The sequence below is a fragment of the Scleropages formosus genome, chromosome 10, assembly GCF_900964775.1.
Source record: "Scleropages formosus chromosome 10, fSclFor1.1, whole genome shotgun sequence".
NCBI classification, from domain to species: domain Eukaryota; kingdom Metazoa; phylum Chordata; class Actinopteri; order Osteoglossiformes; family Osteoglossidae; genus Scleropages; species Scleropages formosus.
Window position 1 is genome coordinate 21,409,612 of NC_041815.1, and position 17,417 is coordinate 21,427,028.

Sequence of the window (17,417 nt, forward strand, 5' to 3'; positions counted from 1 at the left end):
TGACTTATCAATGGTACGTTGATCCTTTGCAATAAACAGGTTACAGCAAGCCATGCAAAGGGTGTATAAGGCTGTTAACTAGAGCAGTCATCTGAGGTATCTCCTACAACATGGGAGATTTAGAAATGGCAGATGATCCGGCTCATCAGTGCATGGAGGTATCCCCCACAAAAGGCCCCAGTGAACTTTGAAAATGCGAAGCTTCTGAGGTCCCAGCTGACGTCCATTACATTTCATCCCTTTAACGCTAACATCTGCCACCCCTTTGACCCTGATTCAGAGGCTCTGCCCCCTTGTCCAAGCAACCTGTATCAGTACACTTACTGGTTTTTTCTTTCTGATTCCCTAGGATCTGGACCTTCAGCAGAGGAAACAATGTAAGACTGTAAATTAGTTGTTCTTAGTATGAATGTTCTTGTATCTATCTGTTATCAATAATCACCCATCCAGTGTAGGGTGACAGTCATCCACACCATATCCTGGAAACATGAGGCAGGATACATAGCATGAGGCAGGATACACTCTGGACAGGGCTCCAGTCAATCCCAGCTTTATTTTGTATGGATTGTTATGTGTGTTGTAATAAAGTGTGTTTAGTTATTAAAAGATGGTTCATGTGTTTGTCTCTGCAGTAAGTCACTCCAGTTGAGTATTTGCAGGTCCCTCATCTGTAACTGAGGTTGCCATAGGTAGATTGCTACATCAGTTAATGCTTTGTATAGAGGTCATACTATGATGGCCTTGTGTCATCATACAAACAATGTACTTCAAGAATCACGTCTGTCACGTCCCACGGGGTCACTGCCCCTCCTGGTCAGAGGCGGCGCCACTCAGTGCCGCTAGTTAACGCTCACGTATCACCTCACAGTCTCGTAGGACACGGATGTATAAAAGGAGCCAGCGGAGCAGAACTACTTGCGGATTCTTAATCAACGGTTCTATTGTGCTCTCTTGGCGATTCGTAGTCTCTTGTTCCCTCAGTCTGTTTCCTAGGTGTGCATGTTCCAGTCCCGAGTGCCCGTCCCGTCAGTTCCTGCCTCTTGTTCTCCAGTCCTGGTCCATCGTTCCTGTCCGGTATTTCGTCACGTCTCGGGGTTGCGGTCATACTCACAGAGTAGCGTTTCACTGTTCACCGTAGTTCAAACACCGTGTGTGTTTCCTGGTCTCGTGTTTCCTGTTTCACTTCCACCGAGTGTCTTACAATACGCACAGTGCACTTTTAACATCACACTGCACGTGAGGTCATTTTATATTTCGTCTGTGTTTGGACGTAATAGCAACCCGCGTCCGTGTCGGACTCCCGTCCGGACGCTACAACGTCTCTATGTCTCTAGTCATCTGTTGGTGAAATGCACTTTTGTTTTTGCTAAGCTGTAGGTCCCTTTGGATAAAAACATCTGCTCAATGAATTCAGCAAATGTGAAAGTAAAATTTAATACAAAAAAATCTCCCCCCCCCCCAAATCACAAGAATGCCTGAAAGATGTTAATATGATTGTAACATGCTTTCATAATGGCACTGCAGCATGAAGGGAGAAGGGACAATGTGCTCATCACCATCCATTTAAAGTTTCCCCAACAGCAGGAGGGCGTGCAACCCTGAGAATTACATCAGAGAGAACGCACTTTTTCGACCTTTCCTGTGTCAACCCCCTCACTGTCCCTCACCAGTTGCTGTTGCTGTGAATAGCATGAAAAAAACACACATTTCATACACGTGTTGAGTTCAACCTCACCTTGAGAGGAGGTGCTGAAAGACTACGGCACCCTAGAATGATTTAAGTAACTTAGCAAAGAGTTAGGTGTTTATAGGTAGTTTCTGTAAAATCTCAAAGAACCCAGGTTCAAATCCCAGCTCCCTTCTGTAGAAATGGGTAAGTAATTGTAATAAGAATCACACTGGAGTAAAGCAGCGGCTAAAGTAAATAATAATAATAATAATAATAGGGCAGAAGAGTGGTGCACCGAATAGTGCTGCTGCTTTTGCCCGGATGGTGCGAGAGAACGTGGGTTCCATTATTGCTCTGTCTGTATGGAGTTTGCATGTTCTCCTTGTGTCTGCGTGGGTTTCCTCCGGGTGCTCCGGTTTCCTCCCACAGTCCAAAGACATGGTGTTCAGGTTCACCCATAGTGTGTGACTGACAGAGAGAGTGTGTTCCACTCATGTATGGATGAGTGACTCATTGTAAGTAGCGTATCGAGCAGTGTAAGTCACCACAGTGAATAAGGTGTGCAGGCTGATAACACTACATAGTATCCATCGTAAGTCGCTTTGGAGAAGAGCATCTACTAAGTGAATAAATGTAAATGTAAACGTAGATGTAAATGTGTCTGCATGGGATTCTTCCGGGGGCTCCTGTTTCTTCCCACAGTCCGAAGACATGTGGTTAATCTGAATTGGTGACTCTAACCTGACCATAGTGTGTGAATGGATCAGTGAGTGTGTGTGTGTGTGTGTGTGTGTGTGTGTGTGTGGATACCCTGCAATGGGTCCCAGCAACCCTGCTCAGAACAAAGCAGTTACTCAAAATAGGTGGATAATAAATCTATATATTTTCTGGGGCTCTTTTAGTGGTTTTGTCATTGAATGGGACCCCTCTGTGTGAGGGATGGGTGTACTGCACCTGGAAATAGTGCAGAGGGCAGAACTGGGGCAAAGTGAAATTGGAGGTTAAACAGGGGCTGGGGTGTCTGTGTGCAAGATGTCACATTTTTAGGCGTGAGACAGAATTTGATACAGCTTATAAAACACGGTGCATCACTCCAAAGTAGCATCATCATTTTCATCTTATCAATCCATTTATTTTGGTAGTGTATTATCAATCATTATTGTGACGTGTTGCCATTCTTTTTCTTTGGAAAAAAAAAAAATACCAAGCTTAACAATTTCACAGTAATACCAGTGACTTGAAAGAGTAAAATAGGCCTATCTTCGACGACAGGGATATTTGCAGAGACAAGTTTTCGGCGATATTGATTTTTTTCAGTAAGGGAGGTGAACATATGGGGGACAAAAATGAGACTTGAAAACTTGGAAGAACAAATGCAAATAAAATTTATTTTGTTTATGCCGGTCTTTCATTTCTCTTTCTCCGCATGCCCTTTTCAGTGTTCGGCGCCAAAGCTGGCCCTCTCAGTGCATCTCACACACACACACACACACACACAGAGGACAAGCGCTCCATCGTACGTGTGTTTACTAAGTGTTTTCCAATATGCGGCAAGGCTTAAAGCGATGCCATGACAACCGAGGCACGAAGAGACTCCCTCATTATCATCCACCGCTCTGTTAGTTTTGTTACTCAAGTATTCACTCCCTCTCCTTTTTCTCTGTCACAGGGTGAAGATTGCGCAGTTTTTCTCCACACTGAGCACCCCTGTCCTGCTTGCGTGTTAATGATTATTTCTCGTCGCCTGAGATCTCTGCTACGGCTTGATGCGTTGGTCTGTGTACCGTCCTCATGAGCATATCCACGTGGGAGCGTTAATGCTTATGAATTGTTTGAATCTGAGGATTTGCTCTTCTTTCTCACGTGGAACTGTAAGCAAACTTCGTGCGTTGCGGAATAATTATGATTTATTCATTTAGCCCGAACAAGGGTACTGCAGCAAGAGCGGGGCTCTGAACCCAGGTCCTTTCAGAGCGCAAAACGACAGCACTACCCACTATGTTACCCGCTGCCCTGTTAACCTTCATTATTACTTGTTAAATTCAGCAACCAATTTCTACCAATAATACAGATTAATGTATAGTGTAGAATTTCTGGCTAAATACTTTGTTTAAGGGATTATGATCAGAGCAGCCTTCAGGGACTTGAACATGCACACTGTCCTTAAATGCTTTGACACCTGCAGGTCTGATTATGACAGCTCCTCGCATAGTTTGACAAATACATGATGACTGTGTGGTTACTAAGGGGGGTGCAGTGGCACAGTGGGTTGGACCAGATCCTGCTCTCTGCTGGGTCTGGGGTTTGAGTCCCGCTTGGGGTGCCTTGCGATGGACTGGCATCCCATCCTTGGTGTGTCCCCTCCCCCTCCAGCCCTTCGCCCTGTGTTGCCAGGTTAGGCTCTGGCCCCCCCCAACCCCGTATGGGACAAGCGGTTTCAGATGATGTGTGTGTGTGTGTGTGTGTGTGTGTGTGTGTTTGGTTACTACAGACAGAAATGAAGCATCCTTCAGACCTACTGCATCTCACATTACAACACACGTCCCTCACACCCAGTGTTACATCTTCTCATAAAGACTCTCTCAGACAGCCAAATATCACCTGTACTGCAGAGAAACGCAAACCATTGCTGATCTTCCTTAGAGATACCGGGGAACTTTAATAATTTCCAATGTTTAACCGCCACTAGACTGATATTTCAGATCTCGACTGGGGAAATTTTTTGGGCTGCCTTTAAGTACAGAAACAGAACTGTTCCAATCATCTCTGTAAATAGGTACAAAAATGGATTTGCACATACATTCCTTATTTAAAAAATTAAGTCAAGAAATGGCAATTACTGCAGTGTTAAACTAATTATTTGCGGTATTTTCAGAAGTCTCCTTGGAATTTTTTTGCACAGGGAGGGCTTTAGCAAGATTAGTAATGAAGTCCGGTCCCGTTTAAAAGAACTGAATGAAAGCAGACCATACAGGGATATTGAGGGGACGGGTGAACCGTTCCGTCTTAGGCTCTGGTGGAGAATGATAAGAGACAGGATTGATTGGAAGTCAAGGGTCTCTGAGAAGCCATTCAACAGCTGGACTTGAACTACGTTGGACTCGTTGAGCGACACGACATGGCACAGCACACTTGCACAGATAACATGAGTCTTACATAAGCCGCGTTTACATTACATACGCATGTCCGTGACTGTCCTTACTGTTCCAGGAGGGTGAAATACCGCATTAGTGACTGGACACTCGATGGCTGAGATGAGCTTCCAGAAAGAAATTGCTCCGTACAACATGTAACAGTGGGGTTCCATGGCCATGCTCACGATCTTAGGTTCATTCAGCTATTTTCACACTGTGCTTTTGTTTTTGTGGGACATGATCAGTGAACCGGAAAAATGACATTATGGACATGGATATTGTTCAGGGCAGCAGGTAACTGTTCAAGACCTGGGGGCCCTACTGCTGTACCTGTGAGAAAAGTGCTTTGCTTCTCCATTGAACATATCCAGTTTTGCTTCAGGATGAATTTGGAAGTTCCTTTGGTATAAAATATCAGTTAAATGGCTAAATAATACTAGAAAATATTACATATAGTTAGCAGGGGGTGCAGTGGCGCAATGGGTTGGACTGGATCTTGCTCTCCAGTGGGTCTGGGGTTCGAGTCCCGCTTGGGGTGCCTTGTGATAGACTGGCGTCCCATCCTGGGTGTGTCCCCTTCCGCCCTGTGTTGCCGGGTAGGCTCTGGCTTCCTGCGACCCCGTATGGGACAAGCGGTTCAGAAAATGTGTGTGTGTGCATATGATTACACAACTTGGTGATTTTTGAAGTGCCTAGTAAGACAATTTCTTTAGTCCATAATGGCAACTACCAGAAGTAAGGAAGGTGGAATAATATGGAGAGATACAAATTTTATAAGAAAAAAGTATTGAAAGTACTAACACAGTGTTAACATAGAGGTTGGTGCTGTTGTGTTGCAGTTGTAGGAGATGGGTTCAATCAATGTACTTACCCTGAATTGCTAAAGTAAAAATGTAGCAGCTGTATAAATGGGTGAATATGATTGTGAATAACTTTAACATGCTGTCATATCATTGTTAAAGGCATCAGCTAAATGGATTAATATAATGCATTCATTATTAGCATGCTTTGTTCATCCATTTGTTCATGTGATTTGTCTGTTCATAAGATGATCTTGAAGCAGTGCAATATATTATGATAAAATATAAAAAGGGTAAATGCAGGGTAAATCTTTGGATGACACAAGGATTTGTGTCCTTTTGTAAAGGTTCTGGGTTGGCTCAAGGTTGTGCTCTTCATAAGGTACTGGACCTTAATTTTCAGTTTTTGGGTTATTGCTTTGGATAAGGGTATTTATAAAGCAAAAAAGTAATACTCTAGATTTGATATTTGTAGCGGAAACTGAAACCAATTGTCGTGTTAACACGAGGTTTTGTTTCCGATTATGCTGAGTGTTTCAAGGACTGGATAAAAGAGAGAGAACCATTTACCCTGACAAGTATGTGCATCCTTTCTCATTGTCCTACATTATATGTGTCATGTATCCTTAAACTTGAATCGGTTTTTTTTTTTTTTTTTTAACCAATTTCCAATATTGTTTGAATGAGTTTGAAAAGATAGAGGACCTCTGTTTTTGCTTCATGGTAATGGCTTTCCTCAGCAATTAAAAAATACATTTTATTTAATGGCTGTTTCAATGCTAGGAGGGTGCAGTGGCATAGTGCGCTTGGCCAGGTCCTGTTCTCTGGTAAGTTTAGGGTTCAAGTCCTGCTTGGGGTGCCTTGTGATGGACTGGTGTCCTGTCCTGGGTGTGTCCCCACCCGCTCCAACCTTGTGCCCTGTGTTGCTGGGCTCTGGCTTGCTGCAACCCTGCTCAGGACAAGTGATTTCAGACAAGGTGTGCGTGATGGTTCAATGACTGAAGATGTAAAGTTATGCAGACACATGCATAGGTATTGTATATTCACTGCTTTTAATATCCCATACCTCATGCCCATAAATATATCGAGAAAGTGTAGACAGGTAACTGTGGGTGACATTAATAGATTTTGTGTGGATACTGAATTCACCAAAGGGTTTTGTGTGCATTTATACGGGTATTGAAGCGTGCACATTTTCTGTTGCACACAAGGGTTAGGTGTTTTTGTGACTTATACAATTAATTAATAATTGTGCCCTGTAGACATGCGTCAGTGAATCACTGCTCCCAAATGGACAACTACCTCAGTTCACAGCTGTCACATTCATAAATATGAGCATCTGGGTCAAAATGTTTTTTCTTTATGAGTTTGGTGGCTTTGTTTCTGGAAGAAGAAATGTTGCGATTGCCAAGTTTGAACTCAGTTTACAAAGCCGGTTCACCTCCCTGCGCTGTGACAGTAACACACATACATAAAGTAACTGTGGAAGAATCACACACACACACACACACACACACTTTCAGAGCCGCTTGTCCCATACGGGGTCGCGGGGAGCCAGAGCCTACCCGGCAACACAGGGCGTAAGGCCGGAGGGGGACACACCCAGGATGGGACACCAGTCCCTCGCAAGGCACCCCAAGCGGGACTCGAACCCCAGACCCACCAGAGAGCAGGACCTGGTCCAACCCACTGCGCCACCACACCCCAGTATAACACATGATTCTAAAATTTATGTGCAACGAGACAATATTTTACAATCATCGAACCTAGAATGTCATCAAGGGCAAAGATGGGCACTCTTTAACTTGTGTAAGAAATGAGATTTTGTGCATATTCATAAATGTTTCATTATGGTAATGCAAGTCAAGCATTCAGCCTTAGAGAAGCTGTACACATATTTACGACAGACAATTTTAATAATCATAGCTTTTTAAATTAATCTGACATTTTTGCATCCACTAAGCCATCATTGTGACTTGTCTGTCTTTGCTGTGTATAATTGTAAATTTTATATTTCTGTGCGGACGGAAAAACCGAAGGCATCGGCTTTTGCAATGGAATATTTAGTGCTGTGTTTCAGCAGAATTTCTTGTTTCGAATATACTCATTGTCATATGCTTTTGTCCAGAATGATGCAAGCTCCCCTCACTGGACATTTCTTTAGAGAAATCAAGTGAATTACATTTGTTGCAATTATGCATTTTTAGAGGACACACACACACATTTTCAGAACCGCTTGTCCCTTACGGGGTCACAGGGAACCGGAGCCTACCCGGCAACACAGGGCGTAAGGCCGGAGGGGGAAGGGGACACACCCAGGACGGGACGCCAGTCCGCCACAAGGCACCCCAAGCGGGACTTGAACCCCAGACCCACCGGAGAGCAGGACTGCAGTCCAACCCACTGCACCACCACACCCCCTGCTTAACCCAGAAACCTCCTCCATGCTCTGAAAAGCCTTTACTGCTGAATCCAGGCTGTCGCTGCACAACTGTGACACACACACACATTTTCAGAACCGCTTGTCCCATACGGGGTCGCGGGGAACCAGAGCCTACCCGGCAACACAGGGCATAAGGCCGGAGGGGGAGGGGACACACCCAGGACGGGACGCCAGTCCGTCGCAAGGCACCCCAAGTGGGACTCGAACCCCAGACCCACCGGAGAGGAGGACTGTGGTCCAACCCACTGCACCACCACACCCCCTGACGTACACTCTTTCCCACAAAATCTTCTTCCTTAAAAAAAATCCCACAGACACACACCACTGCTCCCAAGCAGGCTCACGGCAAGCCAGAGCCTAACCCGGCAACACAGGGCGCAAGGCTGGAGGGGGAGGGGACACACCCAGGACAGGACGCCAGTACATCACAAGGCACCTCAAGCAGGACTCAAACCCCAGACCCACCAGAAAGCAGGATCCAGCCACATTTGCTGCACCACTGCTCCACCTCCTGCAAAACTCCGTACCAATTTCTATCTCTCACAGACATGAAATTCTGTCATTTGTTGTGTTACAACATTATACAACATTTTACTTGTTACAAGGCAACTGAGTGCAATTACCCAAACTGGAATATCCTACTACATAGTAAAAAAAACATAAATTAAATAAACAGAAGGAAACCGGGATTTTAGAGCACATTATATAATAACTTTTATTTACTCAGTTTTGCTAATGCCTTTCTGCAAAGTGTCTTACAATGTTTTTATGCTAAGCTACTTACAGTTATTTAACCCTTTCTACACGAGTAGTTTTTACTGCAGTAGCTCAGGGTAAATACTTCACTGAAAGGAACTACAGCAGGAACACAGATTCAAACCCAACATCTTGAATAGCAAGGCAATGCCTCTGACCACACTACCTGCCATCATAACTGGAAATAAAACACTAATTAAATTAAATTAATTCTCAATAGGCTGTTAACCACGTGCCTAATACGCCCAAAAAACTGATTTCAACAGACACATTTGCTCTGAAGGCAAATATCCTGAATCCCATTTTAGATTAAAGTTCAATGGTGTCTCACTGCTACATGTGCTTCAGTCCGATAGTAAACAAGAAGAATGAGAAGAAAACAAGAGGAAGCATAACATGTCCCGTCAAACATCCTTTTCTCATATCCTGCTTCTGCTGAAATCAACAACAGCACGCGAAGATGAAGCCAACACAATTGTTACGTTATTGCACTACCTTACTCTGACCTTTCCTTTCACTGGGGGTTTTTCACAGCTGGTGACATGAAAACTCACTCTGGGACGTTATCTCTGCTCCATGCGTCATACATTGCACCTCTTTGACGTGATGGTTAAAAAGGAAAGTAAGATATAATGTTCTGCCACTGCTCTAACTTCTGTGGCCATGACCTTCGGCGGAAGAAACCGCGCAAGCGTTGGGCCTGATGGATTCCCCAAGGGCATCTTCGTGCGGAGCCCCTGCCCATTGCCCCAAGAGGTCACTAATGCAAAAAGACATTTCTTCATTCTAAACTCTCACATCTGATTAAAAAGCTGGTATTATGGGGCAAGTCAACACGTAAGTTAAAAGGTTCTAAAACAAAATCAAATGACTAAGATTTGCAGACCCCACTTCCTCCTCAATTGACCCAACATGGACCTCCATCCTGTTTCCTCTGAAACTCTCTCTCTTTCACACACACACACACAGAGTCAACAGTCCTTGCACGAAACCCAAGGACTAGGCTTGAAAACGGTTTGTTTCTAGGGGAAGTAGGCAGCCACAGTAAATCTATCATGTCCTGAAAAAGTAGAAGAACTTGTGACGGAGTTTGGGTTGTTGGGGGGGGGGGGGGATCGGGCACATAAAACATGTCCCTTTTTTTATGGAGCACACATTTGAAATCAATTGCCTTAAGTCCAGTACTGGCAGCATTTGAGCTTTTTTGTGTGTGTGTGTGTGTGTGTGTACTTTATGTGTGTGTTTGTGTGTAATATATATTTTTTGCAGTTTTATGTATATTTAATTGAATTTAATTTCTACACAAACATACATATATATGTAACTTTGTATATATTTTTATATATACATATATTTATTTGCCAGAATACTATACAGACTGGATTGAAAAGAGTATCTGATTTAAGAAATATTTCAGATTTCTTTATTTTTATTACATTCTTTCACTGTTATATTCCATCACCAGCTGGCATAGGCTAGCACTAGTGACTTAGCTCCTGAGATGTGAGTTTAGACATGGGTTCAAATCCAGCTCACTCCGTGTGGAGTTAGCAGTTCTGCGGAGGTTTCCCTGCACAGTTCAAAGACGTGTTTTGGATGAATTAATAATTATTCACAGTACATGAATGACACTCTTACCATGTGTGGAGTACGGTGTGAATGAATGATTGCGTGTGACTGCGCTGTGATGGATGGGACTCCCCTTCCAGGGTGTACTCTACACTGTGCCCTGTGCTTCCAGGATAGGCTCTGGAACACTGTGACCCTGCATTAGAGAAGCAGTTACTGGCAATGGATGCATGGCTGTCCCAGTGCCACTTGCAAGCGAGCCTCCGCTTTCTTTAAACTGGGGCAAAAACGCATAAATGGGAGCTGCCATGTCTTTGTATGAGCCACGAGCCTCGTTCGAGGGGCTGCCGTAGGCGCCGTGGTCCACTCAGCAGTGGCCAGCAGTGACCGGGCACCGCTGAGGGGGATTGCTGTTCTTAAGTGCCATTTGTACTCCAGCTACTCTCTCCATTAGGTGCAATGTGTCTCCCTTTGTTCGGCATCCTGAAGAACGGGCCGGTCCGCAGACCGCCCGGTGATTCGATTAGCGTCGATACGGCCCGATGAATGCTACAATAAATGCGCTCTCGCATGGAGTTCTGGCTTTCCTGACGTTTGTGAGGATCGACCTGTTGATTGTTTGGGCTCTCTTTGAGAGCGCTTCCTTTTGATTCGGCCCCTGTGGCGCCCATCTGCAGGTAAACAGAGGTTGGAAGGAAAGAGACAATTAAACTGAGCTGCACTTACGAATGTATTTGTTTGTTATGAATCCAGTGGGCGCTGCAGTGTGCAAATGTTAATCAGTCTCATATCCTTTAATACCTGTGATTTTCTGTTGAAAAGATCGTTTTTTTTAATGGTTGTTTACACCTTTCTTTCGCGTCAACAGTTTAAGGACAGCATGACCATTCAGACATGTAGTCACAACATATAATCATTTTATTGTACTATTTAATAGGAAACAGGTCCATACTAATACATGAGTAGGGGCTCAACACAATATAAACAACCCGTGTGAACTGAGAGGAGTCTAAACTTACACGCACAACATGACATTGAAGGTAACACAGCAGTTAAGTCCATCAACGACTGCGGACGACCGAGACGCCGGCACTACGGAACAGGGGGAAAGGGCAAGGCTCGGGCTGGTGCGCGTGCATGCGTGTGTTTGCGTGTGGCGTGAGTGTGCCTAACCGTGCATAGGCATACGGAGTGCGAGGATCGCGCACGACCTCGTCCTAATGGACGTGGTATTTCTCTGTCCACTTGAGAAGTGTTGAAAGGATACTCCTTCTCTTTCATCTCCGGCGCGGTACAGTGGGAGACGGCCTCACTATTTTGTAACACATCTTCGCTGGAGCTTTGATAGTAAAATCTGCAGTGTTTCGAATGGCCTCCAAATGGTGTTTATCCTATTTACAGTACAGGAGGAGTGCAATTTTCAAACGTGCACATAAGAAGGTGTGCCACTCAGAGCTCCTTGGAAAAAACATTTCAGAAAACATTTCACATACAGAGATCCACACACGGAAAATCACATCAATTTTTTAGTTCACCCCTGCAGGACCTGTTGTGCGGCACAATAGTGCTGACAATCTGTTTAATACACTCCTCCGTGGTATGAGTCCTTTTTAACATATAGATCCTGATCTGGGTGGAGGCTGGCACCGATAACAAAAAAGATTACATGAGCTTCAGTACTGAGCAAAAGTGTCATATTTTGATAATGAGAAGCAATAATATCGGCAAACAACAGTGATATTTAATCCACAAAGGTGATATTGCGCATTGCCTCATCATTTGAGTGTATTCTGTTCTCCAAAATGACTTTAATATTCTAAATCAAAGCTAATCTCTTGTCTGGAAGGGCCCTATTCTGGGTTGCATTGTAGTTATCACTCAGACCCCTCCTCCCACTCAGGTCTGAGCCAACGCCATCTGCCATCGATCACTGATAAGTTAGCTTTTCATTTTCTAAGAGCTGAAAGGATGCCTATCTGAACATTATTCAGGTGAACAAAGTCAATGGCAGACTAAATTACAATACATTATTACATTAAGAAATAAAATGGCCCCCGAGTACCCAGTTCACCTCTTTGCTGGTAATTGTTGGTTATATCCCTCTGCAAAGATGTGTTTTAGAGAAAAATTTAAGGAATTGTGGTCTTTGAAACAAATGGTGAATACTTCTAATTTAAAGCTTATTCTTTTATAGTACAATTTTTTTGCTAAATATACATGACAAGGATGTATTAGTACAATGCCTTGCTACAAAGTAAAAAAAAAAAAATTAATCGTTGGGCAGCACTGTGATGTTGTGACTCTAAAATGTAAATGCAGTTAAGTAGCCCATGTATTCATGCTCCTCGGGTCGTCCACGTATGTAAAAATGTTTAATAAAATTTAAGCTTTCAAGGCTGTGCCCAAAGACAGCGAATGCTTCACTCCTAGTAATGGAATCATTAAACTGGTGGAGGTTTGGAGGATGGTACTTGGTATCCACAAGACGCAATTATCACCACAGCTCCATGAATGAGGAAAATACGTCTTCCTTTGAATTTAGAATGCACACTTTCAGCCCGCCAAAAATATGAATAACAAGCAACAAAAAACCTCCGAGAAATATATGCAAATACTCTTTATGTGAATGAATAGGTGACTGCATATTGATCAGCGGGATCTTTTTTTCGAAGCAGGGAGTCGGCGCTAATTTTTTCACTCGAGGAGAAGACGGCGGCCAGCTAGGTTTTGTGGTGCCGGACAGTTTGATTCAGCAGCATCTCTGTCGCATCGCCCTCAGCACCCACCTGCGCTAATGGCGACAGGGAACAGTCAGTCTCAAACTGCAGTGACGACAGTCGCTAATATTAGCTCGTGGCAACACTGCAGTTCATAAACCTCGGGAACAATTAAGCCTCCCGTTTATAAAAGAATCGTGCTTTTATTTTGTTTCACTCTTCAGGCCTTGTTACGAAGTGTAGATTGAAGACGAGGTCAGACGAGTGCGACCGGAAGGTTAATCGCGCAACGTGGAAAATACAGTGATTTTGCGCAGGATCTAAACGGTAATGTACGTAAACGAGCTGATTAAATGTTTATTTAGGGGCGGTTAGAAGCTCACATTGTCTTTCCTTTGTCAGCACAAGGAACGCAAGTTCTGTCCGTTTCGTCATCTCTTGGGAGTGAAATAATAATAGCCGTGTAACTGCACAACAATTCCATCGCTCTCCGGACTGCGTGGCCTCCATCGCGGAGGTCATGCTGGACGCAGAGGCTGCGACTGATGCGGATCGTGGCCTTGTCCGTCGTGTGTCTTTTCGAAGATCTTTCTTTTTCCCCTCCTCGAGTGCGCCCCACTTGCCGAGGCTCATGCTGAGAGGCTATTCCATCAGCAGCGAAGTGTCTGCTCGCCCATCAGGAGCTAACAATCAGAGTCGTCGTGCTAAGCAGTAATTGTCACCGCCGTTTGAAGGAGCAGCACCTGCCTAGGGGGTCCCTCCATGCTCTTCAGCTGTGACTCGGCGCCGAGGGGAAAGAAGTCAGAGAGAGGGGAAAGAGCAATAGAGCGAGAGCCATCTGGCTTTTATCCACCAGTTGACACATCCTCGGTTTCTCAAGCTAAGCTTCTTCTGGGGGCTGCAGAGGAAATATGGAAAATCCCAATATGTGAGTTCGTCAATAGCAGCCTGTTGTGCGTCTGTCATCACACCCGTCATCACAAAAGAGCCACAGAGATGCCTAAGGTAGAGTCCGGTTAAAGTGTCATGTCGTGTCGTGTCATGTCCTGTCCTTCCCATCGTACTCTGTCTCCATTTCTGCGACATCACAGCAACATTCTGGCAAGGTTCTATGTGCCTCGGATGGGGGCTGGTGAGGGGCAACAAGGAAGGAAGTGTGGACAGGCTTTGATGGAAACCACAAAGCGTAATTGGTTAAATCAAATTGAGCACTGCACGTGTCCTTGGGTTTGGAGTATCTTGGTGTTCAGAGGGGGTTGTCCGCGCAAGGCAGTGGGCCGTCACGGCCCTCCTTAGCCAGAGGCTCGGACACCAGACTGAGGCACGTGGCGGTGTGGCGGGAGGCCCGCAGCGAGAGGAATCCTCCTGGCTGGCGCCGGGGGCACAAAAGCGCCCGCAGGTGGAGTCGGACCTTACTGTGCAGGGAGGCGTAGATGAACGGGTTGTAGCACGCCGAGCTCATGGCCACCAGGTGGCAGGACACCTGCAGCACGTTCACATAGCGCTTGCCCACAATGTGGAAGTCGCTATCCAGGTCGAGCAATAGGTTGAGCACCTGTAGCGGCAGCCAACAGAGGGCGAAGGCGAGCACGGAGGCCACGAGCAGGGAGAAGGTTTTCCGCCGCTTGCGGTTCCAGCGGTTCTGGCTGTGCGTGGGGGCGCCGGGGAGGCAGCGCTGTCGCAGGCGGGCGGTGATGGCGCAATACGAGACGCAGACTGACAGCAGCGGGATCATGTAGGAGGCCAGCAGCATGAGGCAGGAGTACAGGAGGCGGAAGCGCCGGGCGTCTGGCCAGAACTCCTCGCACACAACCAGCTCCATGCCGCTAGGCCGCAAGTCCAAGTAGCGGGTGTGCAGCGATGGGGGTGCAGCAAGCAGCAGGGACAGGGCCCAGACAGCGAGCGCCACCGCTCCGCATGCCCGCAACGAGATCCGGCGCCGCACCGGATGCGCCACCACTACGTAGCGGTCCACAGCGATGGCGGTCAGGGAGAGCACCGATGCGAAGACGGTGGCCGCCTGCAGTAGGGGAACCAGGTGGCAGAGTGGTCGGCCAAAGGTCCAGCCTCGGGCGTCGAAGGCGTAGGAGGCAGTCAGAGGCACGCAGCTCAGGCACATCAGGAGGTCACCGGCGGCCAGGTTGCCGATGAAGAAGTTGGTGGCATTGTGCAGTTTCTTGTCGATTAGAATGCAGGCCAGCAGGAAGGCATTGCCTATGCAGGCCACAGCCACCAGGAGGCAGTAGAGAGGCACAAAGAGAGGCTTGAAGCGCAGCAGCAGCTGGAGGCCTGAGAACATGTCCAGCGGGTCACTCTGGTTTAAGGAGGTGGTTCCTGAGGTACTGTTGACCCCGCTCAGGACGTGCTCCAGAAGCGGGTCCATTTCTGCTCGTTCACTGCCCTGCAGGTTGAACACAGACAGGATCCCATTTACTTTACTGCTGAGCATGTGCTCATTTCGCATCTGCACCACTAAAGTACCAGCAAGGACGGATTTAAGGAGAGCTAAGCATTTGCAATTGCTTGATGGGGCCATTCCAGGATCATTTTGCCTGGATGACCGTTACCGATGCCTTAAATGCAAAGCAGGGCCATAGCATGGAGCAGCTACCCTCTCGGGGTTAAACATGGCAGAAGAGTAATCAACATGAAACCCACTGCGGTCACTACCGGGGACTGATTGGTTTGATTGATGTATTAATGCAATCAGACTTAGTTGTGTGCGAATTTGTGTTGTTTACTACTATTAAAAATATGCTGGAAGTGGAAAATATTAAAAAAAAAACCCTTCTCTTCCAGTCTTAATTACTAATTTTCATGTGATACAAAAATACAATGATCATTATGTGGCAGACCTGATACTGTTTTGCAGAGCTTAATATTAGGGCAATAAGTGTGACTATGTTTCATTCTAAACAGAATTTTCTTCAAAGTACAACAGACATTGTAATTCCCACCGGGTGCTGAATGGATTCCTGTCCTGGCCTGGGCTAATGGAAGAGATTGCCGGTGCATATGAACAGATGAGGAGTCTACGGGTGTAAATTGCCCAGATCACACTGTGGGACAATTGAAGGCCTTTAACGAAGACTTTGATTGATTGTGCTACTTGGCAACAGCACAAACCCCTCGTGTGTCTAGCTCACTTAGAGTAATGTACCTTTCTGTCTGGGACATGGGTGGATTATTTAGTTACCTTGTCAGGTCAAAAAATGAGTCTGGGGATCCTTACAAATCAGTTCTGACAATTTGCCATCTTGTCACAATAAGCCACGATCAGTTATGTAAAAGACAAGTAATTATTATCACTGGCAAAAACCTGCAGGTATTGCTAGATTAGCAATGCAATTTCTGTTTGGCCGAACGCTTTTTTACACGTATGAAGGGTTAAGATACACTGCAGAAACTGCTGGTATTTGCAACGGACCGTGGTGTTTGAGCAAAGGGAGGTTTATGATGCTTTCATTGCTCCTGGCTCCCTCAGAGACATGAGCTCAAAACCCCTTATCTCTTATGGACAGCAGTGTTGAATGGTGGTAAAGAGAGCAGGAGGATTTCACTCCATATGGTGTTTACAGGATCAGACCTCAGCACCTTGCTCATGAGCGACACTGCGTTGGTTCTTCCTTAGGCCGATGAGTTCATTAACAAAGATGATTCTATTAGTTCCAAAATGACTGCATGGAAGCATGGGGTATAAGGTAGCGTACACCGTGGATGGAAAAATTGTAATGCTTTTGCTGATGTTTCTGTATGATATAAAAAAAAATAAAATTCACAAGGTCACTGCCTCTCTTTCACTCTGCAAAGCTAGCAGACACTGTGCTGAAGCAGAGCTAACAAATGTAATTGACTAGTCTTTATTTCATTGTGAGATTAAGGCTTCATTTATGCTGCCGCAAAGGCATTTTTTACATACTTTAACTAATTGAGTTAATTATTATGTATATTAAAATGAGTATTAAGGCGGGGGTGCGATGGCGCAGCGGGCTTGGCCGGGTCTTGCTCTCTGGGGGGTCTGGGGTTCGAGTCCCACTTGGGGTCCCTTGTGACGGACTGGTGTCCCATCCTTGGTGTGTCCCCTCCCTCTCTAGCCTTGCGCCTTGTGTTGCTGGGTTAGGCTCTGGCTCGCCGTGACCCCGCTTGGAACAAACAGCTTGAGCCAGTGTGTGTGTGTAAGAATATAAAGGTAACAGGTATCATACTATTTGGAACGTTGCACTGAAAGGATCTTCTCATGTTGTTGTATCCGTGATACATGTGCTTACCCTGAATTGCTCCAGTAAAAATTACCTGCTGTATAAAGTGCTAAATCATTGTAAGCAGCTT

General features: G+C 45.6%; 1 protein-coding gene across 1 annotated transcript; it reads right to left on the reverse strand.

Annotated features, from left to right (window-relative positions):
- Positions 1 to 14,334: 14,334 nt before the first annotated feature.
- Positions 14,335 to 15,471, reverse strand: LOC108932183 (prolactin-releasing peptide receptor). Its single transcript, XM_018748425.1, has one exon. It carries the CDS (start codon positions 15,469 to 15,471, stop codon positions 14,335 to 14,337), a length of 1,137 nt encoding a protein of 378 aa, XP_018603941.1.
- Positions 15,472 to 17,417: the final 1,946 nt, after the last annotated feature.

Excerpts from the sequence above, each read along its gene's own strand:
- LOC108932183 (XM_018748425.1), bottom strand. The coding sequence starts at position 15,471 with ATGGACCCGCTTCTGGAGCACGTCCTGAGCGGGGTCAACAGTACCTCA.